We start from the raw sequence: 20,321 nt of genomic DNA, 5'->3' as shown, positions 1-20,321 counted from the left end.
AAAAATCACAACAAAAGAATAGTCCACTTTTTGTTCACGTATTTTCATTAATAAACAAAATACTTTGCTTACAAGCGGAAAAAATAATTTGAAAGATCTTTATAATACTTTCATTTTGAAAAATAAAAACACCATACCTCTTCCCTTGTCTCTCACGATTGGCGCCGATAACTTCATTTGATTAAATGCTCAAAAACGATGCTATGAACCGTTTACTTCCTTGCATAAGCTAATCGATGGTGAGCAGATTCGATTATTGTTCAAGTGTTCTGTAGATATTTATTATCATTATTGTTTGACGAAAATTATCACAATTTTTAGTTTCTGTTTCTTAAAAACGATTTTTAAATATCCCCACAAGAAAAAATCAATAGGGTTAAATCTGATGAACTGGCAGGCCATTTGATCGGGCTTCTTTGTGGATGAAGTGTTTGGTTTGGGCGTTTGATATCATTTCTTTTTCTCAGGTAAGGGTTAAATAAAACATCGATGAGGCTTAGCCTTTATTTAAAATTTTTGCTGCCGTACACAGTACAAATAATTTTTTTATACATTATAAGTAATTAAAACCTAGTTATTATATAATAATGTACATAATAGTTGTTGCAATCAATAGCAAGCAGTCGTGTCGACCAATTTTAGGGTTCGGTAAGCGGCAGGTTAAAATCGAATTTTTTTTACATATTTTTATTATCTTTATACAATAATTGCAAAATACATTTCCGTATAATACATTTAGTTATTTGCTCAAAAATCAGTTCAGCTTAAGTACCTTTTGTACCTATATTTGTCTAGTAGACGAACAGAAAACTTAGACAATTGACAACTGACATATGACAATTGACGACTGACCACTGTGACAATTGACAACTGACATATGACAATTGACAAATGACACCATACCTCTTTTTCTCTATTACAATGTTCACTAGAACTATATGATTCTTCTGTTCGTTTACTGTCTCATTTTGGTAAAAAGCGAAATTTAGTTTTAAAATCAAGTAAGTAGGTACATCAGGTTGTTATTATCACAAACGTAGCGGTTTATATTTATTTACATAGCTTCTGTATAAGAAAAATCTTTGTAAATTATTATTATCTTTGAATTAGCGTTCTTTTGAGTAGGTTTTTATATTTTGTACAAGCAGATTCAAAGATAATGCATCCTCTTCGAATAATGAGATAGTTAATCTTATACAGACCATGTGTTAATAACAAATGAGACTTACAAGTAAGCATATTAAATTAGAAAATAACAAAAGACCTAAAATACATTTATTCGGCTCTATAGAACTGAGTGCCTGGAGGGATTTTGTATCCGGGATAACTGGAATTTAGAGCATGCTGATCAAAGAACTCTGTGTAATCCCTATGCACTTTACGTGGCCTACAAACAGGTCCTTTGGCTAATTCGAGACGTAGCCTGTTCTCTTCTTCGGCTTGGACCTTGACGTTTTCTGGAGGCCACTTCATATCTCCTCGGAGATGTTTTCCACCTTGAATAGAAAGGAAACTATTACTAGTATTAAGGTTTTCAGCTTCTTCGTACATCTTTTGCTTTACATCTTCTGGAGGCCATTTTAGGTCTCCTCGTAAATTTTTCGGATTGACATAAACTATAAAAGGAAAAATTAATAACGGATCAGCCGACGGTTTGAAGAGGGTGTTAAATGAAGCTGGTGGATGGTGAGTTGAAAGAGATACAGGCCTTCGAAATCAGCTTTGCATTCACATTATCCTCAAGAGAGTTACAAGCATTTTTTTTTATTTTAACCGTTCGTTTTTAGGAACGTTTAGTAGTGTGCTAGGAAGCAAGCAATTGTTGTGGTAGTAGCAAAACAATTTTGTTTACATTTAGTACCAGTATAATATTAGAAAAGCTGCGTCTGCACAGTGCTGTCCGGTGAATTGAGCAGCTTAACAAAACTGTTGCCGGTTCTAAGCTTCCAAACAAAGGAAGAGGGAGTTAACAGTCTGGTTAGCACCAGGGCCCCCGTAAGGATAACTGGCGCCTGTGTGCAAAAAAGGATTTTGGCGCCCCTTACAGCATTTTGGATCATGTTTTTCTATAAATTTTTTGAAGGTAGGTAGGTAGGTAGGTAGGTAGGGAGGTAGGTAATTGAAATAAAGCAAAAACTGAACTTTAGGAAGTCATATTTATAGTCAAGTCACTCACGGTAAAATATTGCAAAACCTCCGAATTTTAAAGAATTGACATGGAATTTGGCATACACATACCCAACATGTCAAATAAATAAAGTGATATTGTGCGGATGTGTGCTTTGGCCCTGGATGTGAGTTTCACCCCTTCTCGGGGGTAAAAATAGATAGAAACGTTCAAAAAAGGAATTGGATAAAGTGACTAATTTTAAACAACTGTTGTTCTATAGAGTTTTTTCAGTTAGTTCAGTAAGTATTTTATCGAACAAAATGTTCCTACCAAAAATACAGCTTATAAAAAAGTGAAAGCGAAATATTATTTTTTTTTGTTTTTTAAGTTCCTAACTTCAAAAGTAAGTAAGTTACGCTAAAAATAATGATGGTCCCTTTTTTGATAAAAAAAAAATCATGAAAATCACCCCCTAATTAGCGTCCCAAATGAAATTAATCCTTACCGCTTCACTACAAGTTACTTATTTATTGTTTGTATGATAAGTTTCATCGGTTCAAAGTGCTTTTTTTGAACAGGCTGTTCTAGTTAAAAGGGCTTGAACAAGTCGTTAATCACGGGTGTATGTGTATGCAAATTTTGAACAGCCATATCTTAACAAATTTTTGTTTTACAGGAAAAGAAAAAATCCAAAATATTCAGAATAGAAAAACCTACATTTTTTACTGCTAGAGATTTTTGGTATCACCAATAATTTTTAAGCTGTTTAAAATAAAAATCAATTTTTTTCAAGATAAAAAAAATTTGTCCAAAAGATTTCTTTTACCAAAAAAAGGGACCAACTTTATTTTGAGCATAACTTACTTACTTTTGATGCTAGAAACTTTTTTAAAGAACGAATATAAAGCTTGTTTTAAACACTTTAAAGAAGTTTTAATGAGTTTTCCCCGAAAATTGCTTCATTTTTTGGTTATTTCACGTTGAAATATTCGATTTGGAATTTGAAGAATAAGAACTTACTTTTCATTAGCTACAACTATGCTTTTACTGGGTTTACAGACTTCATATGCCAGCCATTTTTTAAACTTTTTGTAAGCTATTTTTTTGATAAGAGCATTATTTTCGATAAAATACTTACTTTTTGAGTTATTTGGGAAAAACCGTCTAAAAACAGGGTTTTTGTTAAAATAGAACATATTCACTCGCAAATAATTCGAAAAGTATTAACTTAGTTAAAAAATTCCATAGAAACAAAGTTCCTTAGAATTACTCAGTTTATCCAATTCCAGGGTTATTTTGAACGTATGTTTTTCACCCCCAAGAAGGGGTGGAACCCACCCCCAATGCAAAAGCATACATCGGCACACTATCACTTTTTTTCTTTGACTTGTTATCTATGTGTATGTCAATGTGTATTTGATGTCAATGCAAACGGTTCTTTAAAATTCACAGCAAAAACCGTGAGTAAATGGACTATTATTTGTAGACTAAATGAAAACATCAAAATGAAAAAAACATAATAAAATCATAACAAAATAAATTAAAATGCCTAACTTCCGACATGGTCTTGCATATAGGAATCGGTAGTAACTGGATGATATATCTGCTAATAAAATTCTGTGTGTATTTATTATACATTCGTCTTCTTTATCTAATATTTCACAACCATGAAAGTTAATTTCGACCAATCCATCTCTTTCCCTCCACTTTTCTTGTATTATAAGGCCAAGTAGATGGAATTTAGCTCCTCTAATTATTATATGGCCGAAGTATTCTTCTATTTATTTTCTTCTATTTATACGTAATCCTGTTTAATTTCTCAACATTTATTTTAAAATTAATTTTTGTGTTTTTTGTTTGTTTTTTTTTTCAAATTTTTTGCAATTTTTTACTTGGGTTTTGGCCCTCCTAAAATATGGCGCCCGCATGCATTGCACACTTTGCACATATGGTAGGGGGCCCTAGTTAGCACCCTACTAAAAGACTAAAAGCCCATACAGTTATTTCTTGTAGTTCTTTGTAATTCGACAGTTCAAACTGCCGAACTACAAAGAAGAATGTCCTTAGGATGGGCCGCATATGGAGCTCTATCAGACATCTTCAAGAGGAACATGTCAAATTATTTGAAAAAGAAGACGTTCTACTAATGTGTGCTTCCAGTCATGATTTACACGAAACACTATTGTTAACCCAGGACACAGCAACCAAACTTAGAGTGGCCCAAAGAAGAATGAAAAGGTCACTACTTGGACTGACTCTCAGAGACAGGGTCAGAAACGAAGAAATCAGAAGAAGTACAGGCGTCACAGATATCATAGAGCGAATAGCATGGCTGAAGTGGAATTGGGCGAACCATGTAGCCAGAATAAAGGACGAAAGGACAGAAGAAATAGAGGTAGACCACCTACACCATGGACAGACGACGTCAAAAGGGTTGCTGGGAATTGGTTGCAGGAAGCTCAAGGCCGATAGAACTGGAAGAAATTAGGGGAGGCCTATGTTCAACTTTGGTACAGAAGGCTGGATGATAATGATGATGATATAAATCTAATATCACCTGACCAGAAAATATTGTACGTGGACGCCACGCAGAAATACATTGCTTCTTAAGGAAAGGAAGGAACATGCAATCCAAATGAAATACTAGAATATTGCGGAGCATTAATAGAACAATAAATAAAAAAATTTTAACACAATAATAGTCCGTTCTTTAACGGTAAAATATTGCAAAACCTCTAAATTTTAAAGAACCGCTTGGATTGACATGAAATTTGGCATACATATAGCTAACAAGTCAAAGAAAAAAAGTGATATTGTGCCTATATGTGCTTTTGCCCCGGGGGTGCTTTTCACCCCCTCTTGGGGGTAAAAAAGTATTCGTCCAAAGTAAGTCCGGAAATTGATAAACTGACTAATTTTAAGTAACTTTTGTTCTATAGAGTTTTTTCACTAAGTAAATACTTTTCGAGTTATTTGCCGGTGAATATGTTCATTTTTTCAACAAAATAACCACACTTTTAGACGGTTTTTTGCAAATAACTCAAATAGTACGTATTTTGTCGAAGAAAACATTCCTAACAAAAAAAAATGGTGTATATATCACGTTTCTATACCTAGTAGAAGCAGAGTTATATGCATCACGAATGTATGCAAATTTAGAAACACCAAATCTCAATCAATTTTTGTCTAACAGAAAAACAAAAAATACATGATATTCAGAAGAGCAATGCTGATTTTTTTTGTTGTTCAAGATTTTTGTAACAATTTTTAAGTTATTTTGAAAAAAACATATTTTTCAAAATTAAAATTTTTAAAAATTTTATTTTAAAACCAAATTTTTTCCAAAATAAGCACTTTAAATCGATGAAACTTACAAATCATATAAACACAACCTAAGTAAAATAATTTTTGGAGCGGTAACGATTAATTTCATTTAAGTTGCTAATTACGGGGTGGTCTTCCCGATTTTTTTTTTGCCAAAACAAAAGCGACCAATTTTATTTTGAGCGTAACTTGCTTAAATTTAATGTTAGAAACTTTTTATAAAAACAGAAATAAACCTTTTTTGAAACACTTTAAAAACGTTATAATAAGTTTTCCCCAAGAATGCTTCATTATTTGGATATTTCACTTCTAAGTATTCTATTTGAAATTTGGTGAATATGAATCTATTTTTCATTGGCTATAACTCTGGTTTTACGAGGCCTAGAGAGCTAACGCGTACACCATTTTTTTTACTTTTTATACAGGCTATATTTTTGCTAAGAACGTTTTTTTCGACAAAATACTTACTTTTTGAGTTATTTGCGAAAAACCGTCTAAAAATGAAGTTTTTTTTTGAAAAATGAACATATTCACTCGCAAATAACTCGAAAAGTGTTGACTTGGCGAAAAAGCTCTATAGAACAAAAGTTACTTAAAATTAGTTAGTTTATCCATTTCCGGACTTATTTAAGTCACCCCCAGGGCAAAAGCACACATCGGCACAATATCACTTTTTTTCTTTGACATGTAAGCTATGCGTATGCCAAATTTCATGTCAATCCAAGCGGTTCTTTAAAATTTAGAGCAAAAACCGTGAAATAATGGACTATAAAATACAGGAAGAATGGAGAACTACAACGAACAGTTCAGTTAAGAAAAGTACTGAATGTGTAAGGCAAAGATAGTGCGGTTAAGTTTAGCTACAACAAAAAATTGAGCAGTATTGTGCAGTATAGCCGCAACAAAAAAGTTAGTAGTTTATATTTAAAAAAACTTTGATGGACCTCAGGTGACATGTAGATTACAAATTCTCTTTTAGCAATTTTAGGTTTAAGAAAAAATACTAAAAAGCTAAATAATGAGACCATTACACAAGTAGAGGACTTCAAGTATCTAGTATCAACAATGAATGGACAAGAAAATATAGAACCAGAAATAAACAGCAGGCAGAATAGTGTTGCCACGAGACGAGACGAGACGAGACTTTCACTTAGTCTCGTCTCGTCTCGTTAACTCGAGACGAGACTAAGTTAAAGTCTCGTCTCGACCTAATGCAGTCTCGTCTCGTCTCGTCTCGTCTCGTATGGTCTCGTATGGTCTCGTCTAGTCTCGTCTAGTCTCGCCCAGTCTCGACTAATGATTTTTATTTCATTCCCACATTTCCACGTATGAAGTACAAATTGTCATATTCTCCGAAAACCCGCACAATCTGTTTCTATGCTTTATGGCGGAAGCACCCGCTAGAGACCGTCTTAAATTGCATCAATAATGCAAAGTATATTGTAAATTCTTCTCAACCTTCCTAATGCGACTGGCCTGTACTTGCAATTACTCACTGGTCTGGCCCTTTGGCGGTAGGTCATAAACCACACCAGCTTGCAGATGTTGCAGATGGGAATTTCCCAGGATAGTTTATGTTTCTGTTTCCTGTGTTTCGTCTACCTGATAATTCGATGACTAACCGCATGGGTCCTTCTCTCTTAGCTACTTCTTATCTTTTGGGTTCAAGTCTCAGTCTGTTTTTAGCTCTTGCAATCGCAACAATTTTTCAATCAGCGAATGCGAGTGCGAATACGTCGAATACGCGTGTTACATATTGATTGTAAGCATTTTTAATGTGTTTTACAACTACGGTATATATATTGTATTGTGTAGAGTGAATTACAACAATGAAACGAAGTGCCAGGATTGAATCAACCACTGTAAAACGTGCAAAACCACTAGTTGGAGACGAAGCTGCAGACGAGATTCTCGAAGAACAAGATCCATATTGTGCTAGTGATGACAGTGACAAAGACAAAGATTTTGTCCCAGAGGAATGTGAAACCACGAGCATGTCGTCCAGTTCTCAGTCATCAGTTTTTCCGGAAGATGAATCTTACTCCAGTGCTTCTACATCACGTGTTAATGCCAACTCGCAATCAGAAAAATTTAAAAATCTCTTCGCCTATTTGCACAACAATTTGAACCAAAAATATGCAGAGTGTAAATTATGTAAACTGCAGGGCAAAAATGTTCAGTTAAAAATGAAACAATCAAACACGAGTGGATTAAAGAAGCATTTACGAGCTCGACACAAGAAGGAATTTTCTCAACTATATCCTGCCGACAACACACATGGAAGAGGCATAAATGCAGCAGCATCGACATCGGCTATCAAACAGCAAACAATCTCCAATATGTTTCGGAGTTCTCAGCATCAGGTAAGCCAATGTTGCCTTTCTTTTTTTTTCGTATCCTTACTATTTGATTTTCTAATTAACGGTAACTAGTCACGGCCTCATCGTCTCTGCATAAAAATTCAAAAATTATTAAAAATACATAATATCAATTGCCACGTAAGTCTGTAAATTCAAAAAGTCAACAAATTTTATTATTTTATTTTACGTTTATCGATTATTCAGAATGTTCGGTTTAGGCACTTGGCAACTTCGTTATTTTAAAAAGAACACCATGTACTTACATATATTGGGTAATTCCGGGGGAGATGACCACATTTTCAAAAGTGCCAATATTTTCTTTAATACGCTTAATTAATTAAGTTATAAAATAGCAAACTACGCAAACTTTATTGCACATTTCATAAACAAAATCAGAATTCTAAAAAACAACACATAGTATTCAATAAAAAAACATAAACAAAACGTTCTAATGGTCCAACTAACCCAACCGTTAAGGGTTACATGAACCACCATATACGGTCTAGTTGGACCACCTAGGGTGAGACGGACCCCAAACAGTTTTTGGTAAAACAGGGTAGACACTTTTTTCTCAAAATAATTTTCCCTGACTTTTCCAGACTCTCTCTTCCAGACGATTTTTCAACTTTTCCCTGACTCAATGATAATATTTTTACAAGGGTTGGCAAATATAATGATATTTATATAAACATCGATATAACATTATACATACTTAAAGAATATTTTTGATAAATATCTGACATTTTATATCCAAACTAATATGATTGTGTACGCAGTGTAACGTAACAAAAAAAATTCAAGAAATAAAGCAAATTTAAGACTTAACCTTAACTTAACTTAAGCACGTAAGAATCTAAAGCAAAAATTTCTAGTTTACCTTAAAAACAGAAATTTGATAGAAGTTTAACAAGTAAAAATTTATAATTTTGAAGTATAAATTTCCAGTTTAGTTTAAAAGTGTATAATAGTTTAGTTGTTGAAAAGTTATTAAAAGTTCCGACTTTAAAAGTAGAAATTTCGTCTTTAAAACTGAAATTTCTAATTGAGTTTAATGACAGGAAATACTAGTTGTTTAAAAACAGAAATTTGTATTTTAGTTAACTTTAAAAAGTCATTATCAGATGTTTAGAAATGAAGTGTGTAGTTTAAGTTTAAATGTAAACATTGCTAGTTGTTTTAAAATGGCAATACCTAGTTTAGTTTAAACCAAAAAATTCTAGTTCAAAGGCAAAGTAGAAACTTCTATTTATTTTTACAAGTAATGTAGTAACTACTCTTCTTGCATATTTCATACACGAAGCTTCCTTAATTATTGTTCAAGGTACACTATACATGACGCAATTTTTTGATGCTAGTTTCATCAAACTGCATGTAGCCGTTTCGTCGGAAAAAAATCGAGAACCTAACGAAATGCATTGGCGCCTATATGGGCCATTCGATCTTTGTCAGGTCGTAACTCCGTTTGAAGTGCGGCGAAAATTAATTCGGTCTGCCGGATTTTGTCACTTATCACTCGATATCTCGAAAACGAGGACTCAAATGAAAAACTTCGTCCCTTACAAAATTGTAGCCCGAAGGCTTCCGATGACAACGGTGCATTATTTACATTTTTTGTACAAGTAATAACCTAGGTACCCATTTAAGTTAGAGGTACCTACCCATTTACTAGTAAATGGCAATTAATAGATGTACGTTATAGTAGCAAATGCGTTCGCAAACCCTTATTCGCACACCTGTATTCACTTTTCAATTAGTTTGGATTTTATAAATGGAAACAGAACCATTGTCAAACGCTTTAAAGTTCCTTATCACTCTAAAAGTTGGCCGCTATAACAAACATCACTGCTGTTATTCATAGGAATTTTTCATTCAAATATTTATAACCGTTGCTACGACTAATTTGCAATAGTAATTATGTTGGTAACTATTACTACAATAGATCCTAACCAGTACTATCCAAATTGCGCTCACAACAACAAGCAATTAGCATCATTTACTGCAACGTAATGCACTGAAGTAATGTAGTACCTTCTCTTCTTTGGTATTTCATTCTGTAATACACGAAACTTCCTAAATTATTGTATATTCCACTCCACCACTTTAATAGGAAGGCAGTTTTTATACAAAAACAGTAGAAACAAATTACAATTTGCTTGCTACAAATTTGCGCCACAAATTTCTCACACATTTTTTTCCGTGTAGTTTTAATAATAATTCTTAATTTGCAATACCCAACTGTATGACTGTAAAATGAAAGCAACATTTATGCTCTGTGCAACGCTGATGTGCTCACTTTTTAACGTTTCTTCATTCATTTCCAAGGTGTTTCGATGTTACAATTAGGAAGGGTCTGTAAGCGTAATTTTTCCCAAAAAAACCGAAAACCGGTAAAACGGTAAAAGTTAGTAGACCCTATCTTCCACGTATGCTTATCAGAGCCTGAATAAAATTCAACGAGCAACTGAAAACTGAAATAACATGTAGGGTGCACAGCCCCAACCCGAAATTCTGTACAGTCAAAAATACAGGGTGTCCCTGAAATAAGCGGCATAAATTTAACCACAGATTCTATGGACCAAAATAAGTCGATTGAAGCCAATTTATCTGTATACAAAGTTGCTTCGTTTGGCCGTGAGAGGGCGCCAAAGTTTATTTTTGTTTTTAGTTTTTCTGTAATAATTCATACGCGGATCGTTAGATTTAGATGAAAATGAAACTAGATACCTGGATACTGCTTAAGATGCTCTAACATCTGATATGCATATCAAGGTCATTTCGATGCGATAAGGGTATAAACCACCCCCACCCTAACAGAAACCGTGGTATAACTTTTTTATGGATTGGACATTCCAGTCAATATTTTTTCTGGTAAAATAGCAACCTATTCTGCATGTTTTTTGTCTCCTACAAAAAATTAATATCTGCAGCCGTTTTCGAGATAAAAAATATTTTAGTAATCGCAACCCCAAATTTTGTAGTATCAAAAATTTTTTTTTGCTCATTTGAAAAAAGGGAAACGCAGGTTTAGATTCCTTGGACCAAAATAAGTACATTTTACTTATAAGAATTTTGTCTTAAAATGCTTCGTTTGTCCGTGAGAGGGCACAAAACTTAGAAATTTTCGTTATAAATTCCAATAGGTCTCACAGAAAAACCAAGCATTTTTCGACAAAAATTTATTGAATGAAATCAACTTATTTTAGTCCAAGGAATTTGTGTCTGCGTTTTCCTATTTCGAAATGAGCCAAAAAAAAAATTTTAGGTACTGCCAAATTCGGGGTTGCGATTACTAAAATATTTTTTATCTCGAAAACGGCTGCAGATATTCATTTTTTGTAAGAGACAAAAAACATGCGGAATAGGTTGGTATTTTACCAGAAAAAATAATGACTGGAATGTCCAATCCATAAAAAAGTTACACCACGGTTTCTGTTACGGTGGGGGTGGTTTATATCCTTATCGCATCGAAATGACCTTGATATGCATATCAGATATTAGAGCATCTTAAGCAGTATCCAGGTACCTAGTTTCATCTAAATCTAACGATCCGCGTATGAATTATTACAGAAAAACTAAAAATAAAAATAAACTTTGGCGCCCTCTCACGGCCAAACGAAGCAACTTTGTATATAGATAAATTGGCTTCAATCGACTTATTTTGGTCCATAGAATCTGTGGTTAAATTTATGCCGCTTATTTCAGGGACACCCTGTATATCTATTCTTTAAAATATGAACAATTTGATTCGGTGTAACTTTCGTTTGAAGCTTTTTTAATTTTTTTACGGGAACGCAGTTTTAGCACGATCCGTCTTAAGTGCCCCAACCTGTATGTTTGTCATGTTTGAACTCCAAAAAATTGGTCTTTAACATATTTATTTGGTTTATTGTTTACAGTTTGGTAGCGCGTGCGCACCCATCAGTCAACCTGAATTTGATGAGCTGGTTGTAGAGTGGATAGCTGTCAAATACCTTCTTTTTAATTTTTTTGAAGACGATTTCTCCCAAAAGCTTTTTGGCTACTTAAATAAACAACTGGTGTATCCCAAACGTACGAGCCTTAAGATAAAAGCTATGGATCGATTTAATAAAATGCAAGAGAGTGTAATAAGGATTATGAATGCCAATAGTTCAAAAGTCTCTTTCACAATAGACGGATGGACATCTGTAGCCAATAAATCGTTCTACGGGATAACCGCTCACTATGTAGACGATAATTATACGCTCCAGTCTCTGGTGATTGACTTTGTACCATCACACGGACACCACACAGGACGGGATATAGCTCAGTTCTTTTATTCAACTTTAAAAAAGTACAACATTGTTGAAAAGCTTCAAGGCATTACAGTCGATAACGCCGCCTCTAATACCCGATTTATGCACGAATTATCTCAAATAATGGCCGACGATGTTAATGTGAAATTTGATCCTGTTGATCAACATTTCAGATGTTTCGCTCACATATTAAATCTTGCTGTCCAAGACATACTGAAGTTAATACGAGACGAGCCCAAAAATGATTATGACGATTATGGGGAAGATGGTGGATCTGAGTCTGATCAAGAAGAAGATGCGGGTGAAAAACAAAAACCGTTGAGTAAGTTGCGAACATTATTCCTAAAAATAAAACGAAGTGAACAGTGGCAAAACAAATTTAAAAGTTGTTGCGACGTAACGAACATTAAATGTTTAGCAACAAATGTGGATGTTTCCACTAGGTGGAATTCCACCAATGACATGTTGGCTGTTGCAATTAAACTGAAACCGGCATTAAATGCCCTATGCGAGAACAATGCCGAATTAAGTTCGTTAAAAATACGTGAGGATGACTGGGCAATACTTTCCCAAATCCAGAAAATATTGAAATATTTTAAATCACTGTCTGTGTTACTGAGTGCAGAAGAATATGTCACGCTGCCGTTGGTGGTAATTGGTTTCAATATGTTACTTGACAAACTAGAAGAAGAAATTTTCGCTCTAGACTCCAAAGAAAATAGAACATCAGTGGATGAAATGATACTGCTCGCTTTCCAGGCAGCTCGTAATAAATTAATTAAGCACTATACCAAAGCCAATTGGATATATTGCGTGGTATTACTGTTAGATCCTCGACACAAAAAAGAAACTTTCTATTTGACAGATTGGGGCAAGGAATTACTTAATTCGTCGATGCAGAAATTTGAAGAAATTTATAAGAATGAATATTATGCACCAGAGTTTAAAAGTAATTCCACTCAGACTACCGAACATTCCACTAGAGAAGAGGATGAAGATTTTGATTTATGTTGTCTTTTTGAAATGAAAAATCAAAAATCTGCGGAGAGCACATGGCGTAACGAAATAGATGCGTATTTCAATAGCCCGAGAGCCCCCAGAGATGCGAACATTTTGCAATGGTGGAATCAAAATGCTTCTACATATCCAACGTTGTCGAAAATGGCTCGAGATTATTTTAGTATTACTGCTACAAGTGTGCCAGCGGAGAGACTTTTTTCGCGAGCCGGATTAACTATTCGAAAACATAGAAATAGATTGAGTGCGGACTCGGCTAGATGCCTTTTATGTATTAATTCATGGTGCAACAATAAGTTGTACAAGTCTATTAAAGAAAATGAATAACTTTTTATAACCAGAATTGTTCCTTTTATAGGTAGATGTAGGCATTATTAATAAGTACTTAATTATGTTAATTACTCATTATACTACTTATAAATTTATTTTTTTGAGATTAATGTTACTTTTTTTAGAATGTGTGATTCTGTTGTTTCATCGGCCATTTTGTACAAAATAAAATTTTCGTCTTTATTGTATTGTTTCGTTTTAAGTACAAAGCCATACCTAACACAAATAAAAGAATGTGTGACAACTGTAAATGCAAGCCTCTGCGGAGGATTTTTTCTTGCAGCGCAAATAAACTTTAACCGGAAAAATAATTTTTTCTGCGATCAGTATGATAAATCACTCATTCCGTGGTTGCTAATAAATCAGAAATTATAGGCTGTGCAATATCAACGCAATAAAGAAATAGGCGCAACGCGCAAACGTGCAGAAAAGTGCTTCGTATAGGTAAGTGCAGCATTATGTACTGAAGCACACCTTGACCTTGAGCAAGGAGTCATTTTGACGTACGAATCCATGTTTGGAAAACGATGCGTTTTCCTCGACTTTCCCGAAGGACTAGTGCGCCAAAATGACTCCTTATTCAAGGTGTGCTTTATAAAATTTTTATCTATTTTGCATATTTACAGTTCACAGTTCACCTTAGTTGAATTTTATTTATCCGCCACGCCACACTTGATTTTTCAATCATAATGCTACATTCAATTGTTGTTACAGTGCAGATCTTGATTGAGTTGAAGAGATACACGTATTTATTGAAAACTTCAAGACTAAATTGAGAGTCTCGTCGAGACTCTCGTTTGGTCTCGTCGAGACTCTCGTTTGGTCTCGTCGAGCCTCTCGTTTGGTCTCGTCGAGACTCTCGTTTGGTCTCGTCGAGACTCTCATTTGGTCTCGTCTCGCCGAGACGAGACTTTCGTTGGGTCTCGTCTCGTCGAGACTAGGCGAGACGAGACTGAACCACGGTCTCGTCTCGAAAAGTCGAGACGAGACGAGACGAGACGAGACTAGTCTCGGTCTCGACGGCATCACTAAGGCAGAATGGTAATGAGTGCAACAAAATTATACTATACACTAATAAATAAAAGTTTTATTAGGAAAAAGGAAGTAAGCCTGAAAACAAAAATGAAAGTATTTCAAACTGTGTACGAGCCGGTGCTACTCTACGGTAGTGAAACATGGACAGTGAACGACAACATTTGTAGTAAAATTCAAGCATACGAAATGCGATATTTACGAGCGGTATCCGGGGTGACCAGACGTGATCGTATAAGAAATGAAGACATACGTGAAAGGTGCGGTGTTGGACTGACTTGAAACGAAACAACTATCGTGATTCGGATATATGGCGATAATGAGTGAAGGTAGAATTTTGTAAAGAGAAAAGCTGCATCCGACAACAAACGACGAAGAGGCAGGCCAGCAAGCACATGGAACGCGGATATTGGAAAGGCTTGGGCAAAAAGAAATATTGGGTGGAGTGAGGCAGAAAGACTAGCTACTGACCGAAAGGCATGGAGACGTCTGATTTCTCCACTTACATCGACACCGTAAGGTATGAGGACGGCTTAAGTAAGTTAGTAAGAATAAATGCTGGTTAATCTTTTAAATTACGTGAATTCCCATTTTTAATGAACAAAATTGAAATGTTAGGAAATGAAATTGAACGAAGGGTTAACAGAATTAGCATTCAAAAGCTGATTTAAAGCTTTACATATTGGTATTAAAAAGTTAACATTAACCATTTTTTAAAGGCATTGTTAAAGTTATAGACAACACAAACAACATATTAGTACAATAAAAGTAGACCGCTGTCGGCAAAATTCCTTTATATTCGCGAATGTACTATCTTTTAGCGTTATCGTTATACCAAGAAAGCTGATTAAGAAGAACTGTCAAATACTAAAATAGAAGAATCTGGTTCAAACTAACTATGAGAAATTTAATGATCTCTTTTTGAAAATAGTGTAAATTTCGAAAGAGGTATCTTAGTTTTAGTAGAAAATATTCGATCTTATCTAAAACCGTCATAGGAAGTATAAACAATGTAGTTGATATATGTAGCGAATCGTTTTTCTGAACTTTATTTTAGTCAAAAAGTTGAGCTATGTACCAAAATGTTTGTCTCCTCTATTCAAACCAAATTCTTTCCATAATAAATATTTGTTCACATGTTTTTCTTGATTTGTTTTTATCTATGAGTAAATCTGGTAAACTAAAATGATAATTTACATAAAATATGGTAACCAATTGCAAACTTTTTAAAACTTAGCTTGAGTTCCTCTTAAATCGAGTACTAGCACGCTTGTATACAAAAAAAATATTTGTGATATTTTTCGGATGGAAGAAAAGCTAGTAAGATCACTATAAACAAAAACCTTGCTTTTAACAAAGATTAAAAATTAGAAACAACAGAGAAACAAAAAACTATTTATCATTAACCATCATCATCAACAATGCCGTTACAGCTCTTTGCGAGTCCTTGCTGCGTTTACCATTGCCTTTGGTTTTTTTCGGTCATGTGCCATTAATTCCCATTGTCTCATTCCCATTTTCTAGACCGTCCTACAGACCTTCTCCCATATAATATTTCCCAAAACACATTGTTCATAAGGCGATTGTGGTTACTGTATATCACATGTCCTGTCCATCTTAGTCTATTATCATCATCACCAGTGGCGTTACAGCTCTTATGAGCCAAACTTTTCTTCAGAATAATCCTCTATTCGCCCCTGTCTCTAGCAACTCTTCTCCATGCTCTAATTCCAATAGATTTTAAATCGTTCTCTAAGTTGTTTTGGTACCCAAGTCTCGGTCTTCCTCTTGCTCGTTGTCCTACGGTCAAAAACTGTTCTGACTATTGGATCTTCCTCTCGCCTGATTACATGACCTATCCATCTAAGACGTGCTACCTTAATGAATTTTACAACGTGAGGTTCTCCAAAACTTCTATACGACTCAAAGTTGTAACGCCTGCGCCACAAACTTTGTTCTTTTATCCCTCCATATATGCTTCTTAAGATTTTTCACTCAAAACGTTTGAGCAGTTCTTGGTCATTCTGTGTAAGTGACCAAGCTTCTCAACCATATGTTAGCACTGGTCTTATTAGTGTTTTGTAGACAGTCAATTTAATTTTTCTAGGTATTTTTGAGTCCATCTGTCTTCTTAAGTTAAGTCATAGTAACACTTATTGGCGAGCCTTCCTCGATTTTATTTTCCAAAGAGAGGCTCTAACTGTTATTGTGTCTGCGCCTCCATTCGTTTGTCACGCTATCTGTGTAAGGGCCATATATTACTGGAAGGATTTTATGTTCCCACACCAGCAACTTATTACTTCTCTTTTTGTTAGCGTCCATGTTTCGTTTTTATAGGTGACTGCTGATCTTATGTACCTGGAGTTTTGTACCTCAGAACAGGTGAGATTTTTGCAAGAAACCAATTACCACATCTAAAATTTTCAACATAAGTCAAATTGTGAGATTCGTGCATCATAAATTGATTCAAAGAAGCCGATATTATTTTCCTGGTCAAAATAATTGGACAAATTTCACCTAAACAAAACAATATTTAGCTTAAACTGACAAATATGGAGATGGAGGTGGAATAAGAGATGGCTAAAAAAATACAGAAATTAAAAATATCACAAATTAAAACACTAACTTAAAATACACCAATTAAATGAAATGCTTGTCACACTAAATTGCAATGTATGGTAGACTCTTTTCAAAGAACTCTCTACAACCGTTTATAAAAAAGTTTGCAACTTTAGATTATCTATGAAATCTGCACTTGTTTCCTTATAGTTACCTTTTAGGGTCGCCGTGGCTGGTTGAGAAGTGTAAACTGGTGGTGGAGCCTGGCTCACTGGAGCCTGAGGACGGAGAGTGATTGTAGATGGGGGAGGTTCCACAGGTTTTGAAGTTTGTCTTTGTACCTAAAACATATGTGGTGAGTTAGAATAATATATTGCAAATATGTAGATAATTTTCTTCTTAAAATGGTATCTAATATCCTTTTTTTTCTGGAAACCAAGTGTGATGAATTTGTCATATTGCAGCCAGATGGCTTCTCTTGATATCTATTGCAGAATTTTAAATTTCTGTACCAAGTTCTACGTAAATGGGTACCGTATCTTTTTGGAGTCACTTGGTGGTGTTCAAAAAGTGTTTGCTGCATATCATCTATTGTCTAAGATATTATTGACTGTTTCAGAATTTCTGCTACAGAATCTGGAGCTTACCTCTCTAAGAACCACCCATATGTCACTTGACTGGCTCATGACCAGCAAGAAAGACTGTTGCATAGATGATTCTAAGTAAGCCTCGAATCTTGTATTACCCCAAGATTTTCTGCTCACCCACCAGACTTAGGTTTATTCTGTCCAGAATTAGGAGACTTAATTGCTCTAATTTCTTTTAAATTCCTACAAATTTCATGATTTTGAACTTCTGGCGGCGAATGTTAAGCCCTACATTTGAAATCCATTCTGTAACTACAATCAGAACCTGTTGAGTTCTATATCTGACTGTGCCATTAAATTTGAACTCCACCCCTGTACAAGACGATGCAGTACCATCCCTAGTATTTTTTTCTAAAATCTTTGGTACCAAATTATGACATTACTCTTATTGGTATTCAGGATATAGCTTTTTCCTATTTGCCAGCTTTAGATATAAATCTACCATTATAAACCTTTATAAAACGAATAGAATTAAAACCCTTTAGATCTAATAAATTTAATTTGTGAGTAAAACAAACTAAGGGCAGTGAGAGTAAGCCAAAAGCATAGACTACTCTAAAAAGCTGGCTTAGAACACGTGTTATTAGTAAGCGTAATTCAAGTCTCAGTTCGAAGTTGAAGGAAATTGACATGCTCAAATTATTTAACACTTTTGGCTTAGTTATTCAACATTGAACACTCTCGCTCATACCTGTATTGGAACACTATGAACTTGAGAAGTTTGTGGAACGGACTGATAACCCTGAGGTTGAGACTGGTGACTCTGTTCGGAAGATTGATATTGTTGAGAATATTGATATTGTTGAGTAGATTGAGTTTGATATTGTTGTTCAGAAGGATATTGGTAGGGTACAGCCTGAGCTGCAACGCTAGAGAATTGGTTTTGACTCTGTTGAGGTTGATATTGGTTTTGAGGAGGCTGATATTGTTGTTGGGGAGGTTGATATTGTTGTTGGGGAGCTTGGTATTGTTGTTGGGGAGCTTGGTATTGTTGTTGGGGAGCTTGGTATTGTTGTTGGGGAGCTTGGTATTGTTGTTGGGGAGCTTGGTATTGCTGTTGGGGAGCTTGGTATTGCTGTTGGGGTTGCTGGTATTGGTTTTGTGGTTGTTGATATTGCTGTTGGGGTTGGTATTGGTTTACAGGAGGCTGATATTGCTGGGAGCCTTGGTTAGGACTATAATTTGGTTGAGAAGGACCAGAGTACTGTTGTCCAAGAAACTGTTGTTGGGACACAGGTTGGTGCGCAGCTTGGAATCTGGAAGGGCTGCTTTGTCTCCAGGCAGGTTGATTAGGAGTATGCACTGGAGATTGTACAGATGCCCAGTTCTTGTTTGGAGTTGGGGCCCTGTAAGCCTGTGGGCTTTGATTAGATAGAGGAGAAGCCAAGGGTGAAGATCCGCCTTGAGACACGTCTAATTTCAATGGCGCGCGTTGTTGTTGGTATAAGGCTTGGTTAGAGGGAGCTGGCTTTGGTTGTTGGTAGTTATTCTGGTAGCCTGCAGCCTGAGAGGGATATTGAGGTCCACCCTGTTTAAAAAAGGATAATTTTGAAAAAAATATAATTTATGTCAACAGGGTTTGGTGTAGTTTACACAAACAGTTTTAAATTTTGTATATTTATATCGGGTAAAAGATTTTTATTGTTATGTTTATAGTAAATGTTATTTATGAATAAAGTACACAATTTTAAAATTAAGAGAAAAAAAAAACGAAAAAAATCATAATTTATTTAAATATTGAATATCAGGATATCAGTTAATTTTTGAAATAATCTTAAAGGTTGACCTCTAAAATGTACAAAGGTATTTATTATTTTGCTAAAAAATATATTTTATATTATCAAGTATTAATCAAAATCCGAACTGCTTGCGCGAACTACCAAAAAATATCTAATATAAAAAAATATTTTCCGGCTAAGGATCTTATATTATACAGAGAAATCAGAGATTAAAAAAAATATAAATCTTGATTTGTTTCACCCTGTATAAAATCCTGCTGAACATTAGTGTGGATTTGCTAGGAAAGGTATATCTACGGAAAGTGGGCAATGTGTTCAAGCAATAATAAAATATAGTAAAATTTAAATGAAAAATGTTCAATTTATACATATTATAAGCGACATATTTTGCAATTTTTCTACTACATATATTTAAATAATAAATATTATTTTACTGAATTTAACTTGTCAAATTATAATATATTCAATTACAAATTCTATTAAGCTTGGAATGTGTTATTTTTATCATGTAATAGTTTTACTCTTAAAAAGGTCAAAGTTACATTATTTTTTTATTTACAGTCTCTAATGAAGATTGGCGATGACTTCTGCAAATTCATCCCTATCCTGTGCTTTCCTTATTAAGGTTTGTAGGTCTAGTCCTGTTCAATGCTTGATGTCACGCTTGATGATCGCTCACGCTTTGCTTCTATTTTTCCTTACATTATTATTGGAAGGGAGTTATATCTCTGGTGTCTGTGTATGTCCAAGATAATATGTTTTCCATTGTGCCCCATCCAGACCTTATGCAAATATCGCCTTTAACCACAGGTTGAGTAATAATGAGGAGAGTTTAAAACCATGTTTATTTCCTCTTTAAATTTATATATCAGTGTCTCCCATCTCCATTCTAACAAATATATTTTGGTTCCAATGGAGTTCTTGTATTA

At 34.6% G+C, this 20,321-nt stretch overlaps 1 protein-coding gene across 4 annotated transcripts in view; it reads right to left on the bottom strand.

Moving 5' to 3' along the window:
* Positions 1–490: 490 nt before the first annotated feature.
* LOC114334831 (putative mediator of RNA polymerase II transcription subunit 26) overlaps positions 491–20,321 on the bottom strand; it is a 79,983-nt gene continuing 60,152 nt past the window's right edge. For 2 of the 4 annotated variants that reach the window (XM_028284934.2, XM_028284935.2), the window contains 3 exons: positions 18,345–19,181; positions 17,221–17,347; positions 491–1,616 (listed from right to left, as the gene is read on the bottom strand). In XM_028284934.2, coding sequence (XP_028140735.2) covers positions 1,276–1,616; positions 17,221–17,347; positions 18,345–19,181 — 1,305 coding nt within the window. In that variant the 3' untranslated portion in view covers positions 491–1,275. The remainder of the gene's footprint in view (positions 1,617–17,220; positions 17,348–18,344; positions 19,182–20,321) is intronic. The other 2 variants (XM_050651121.1, XM_028284936.2) reach the window with 2 other exon arrangements.

The sequence above is a fragment of the Diabrotica virgifera genome, chromosome 5 (genome assembly GCF_917563875.1).
Source record: "Diabrotica virgifera virgifera chromosome 5, PGI_DIABVI_V3a".
Taxonomy (NCBI): Eukaryota; Metazoa; Arthropoda; class Insecta; order Coleoptera; family Chrysomelidae; genus Diabrotica; species Diabrotica virgifera.
The sequence above is the reverse complement of the archived record's forward strand: the minus strand, read 5'-3'. Positions and strand labels throughout refer to the sequence as shown.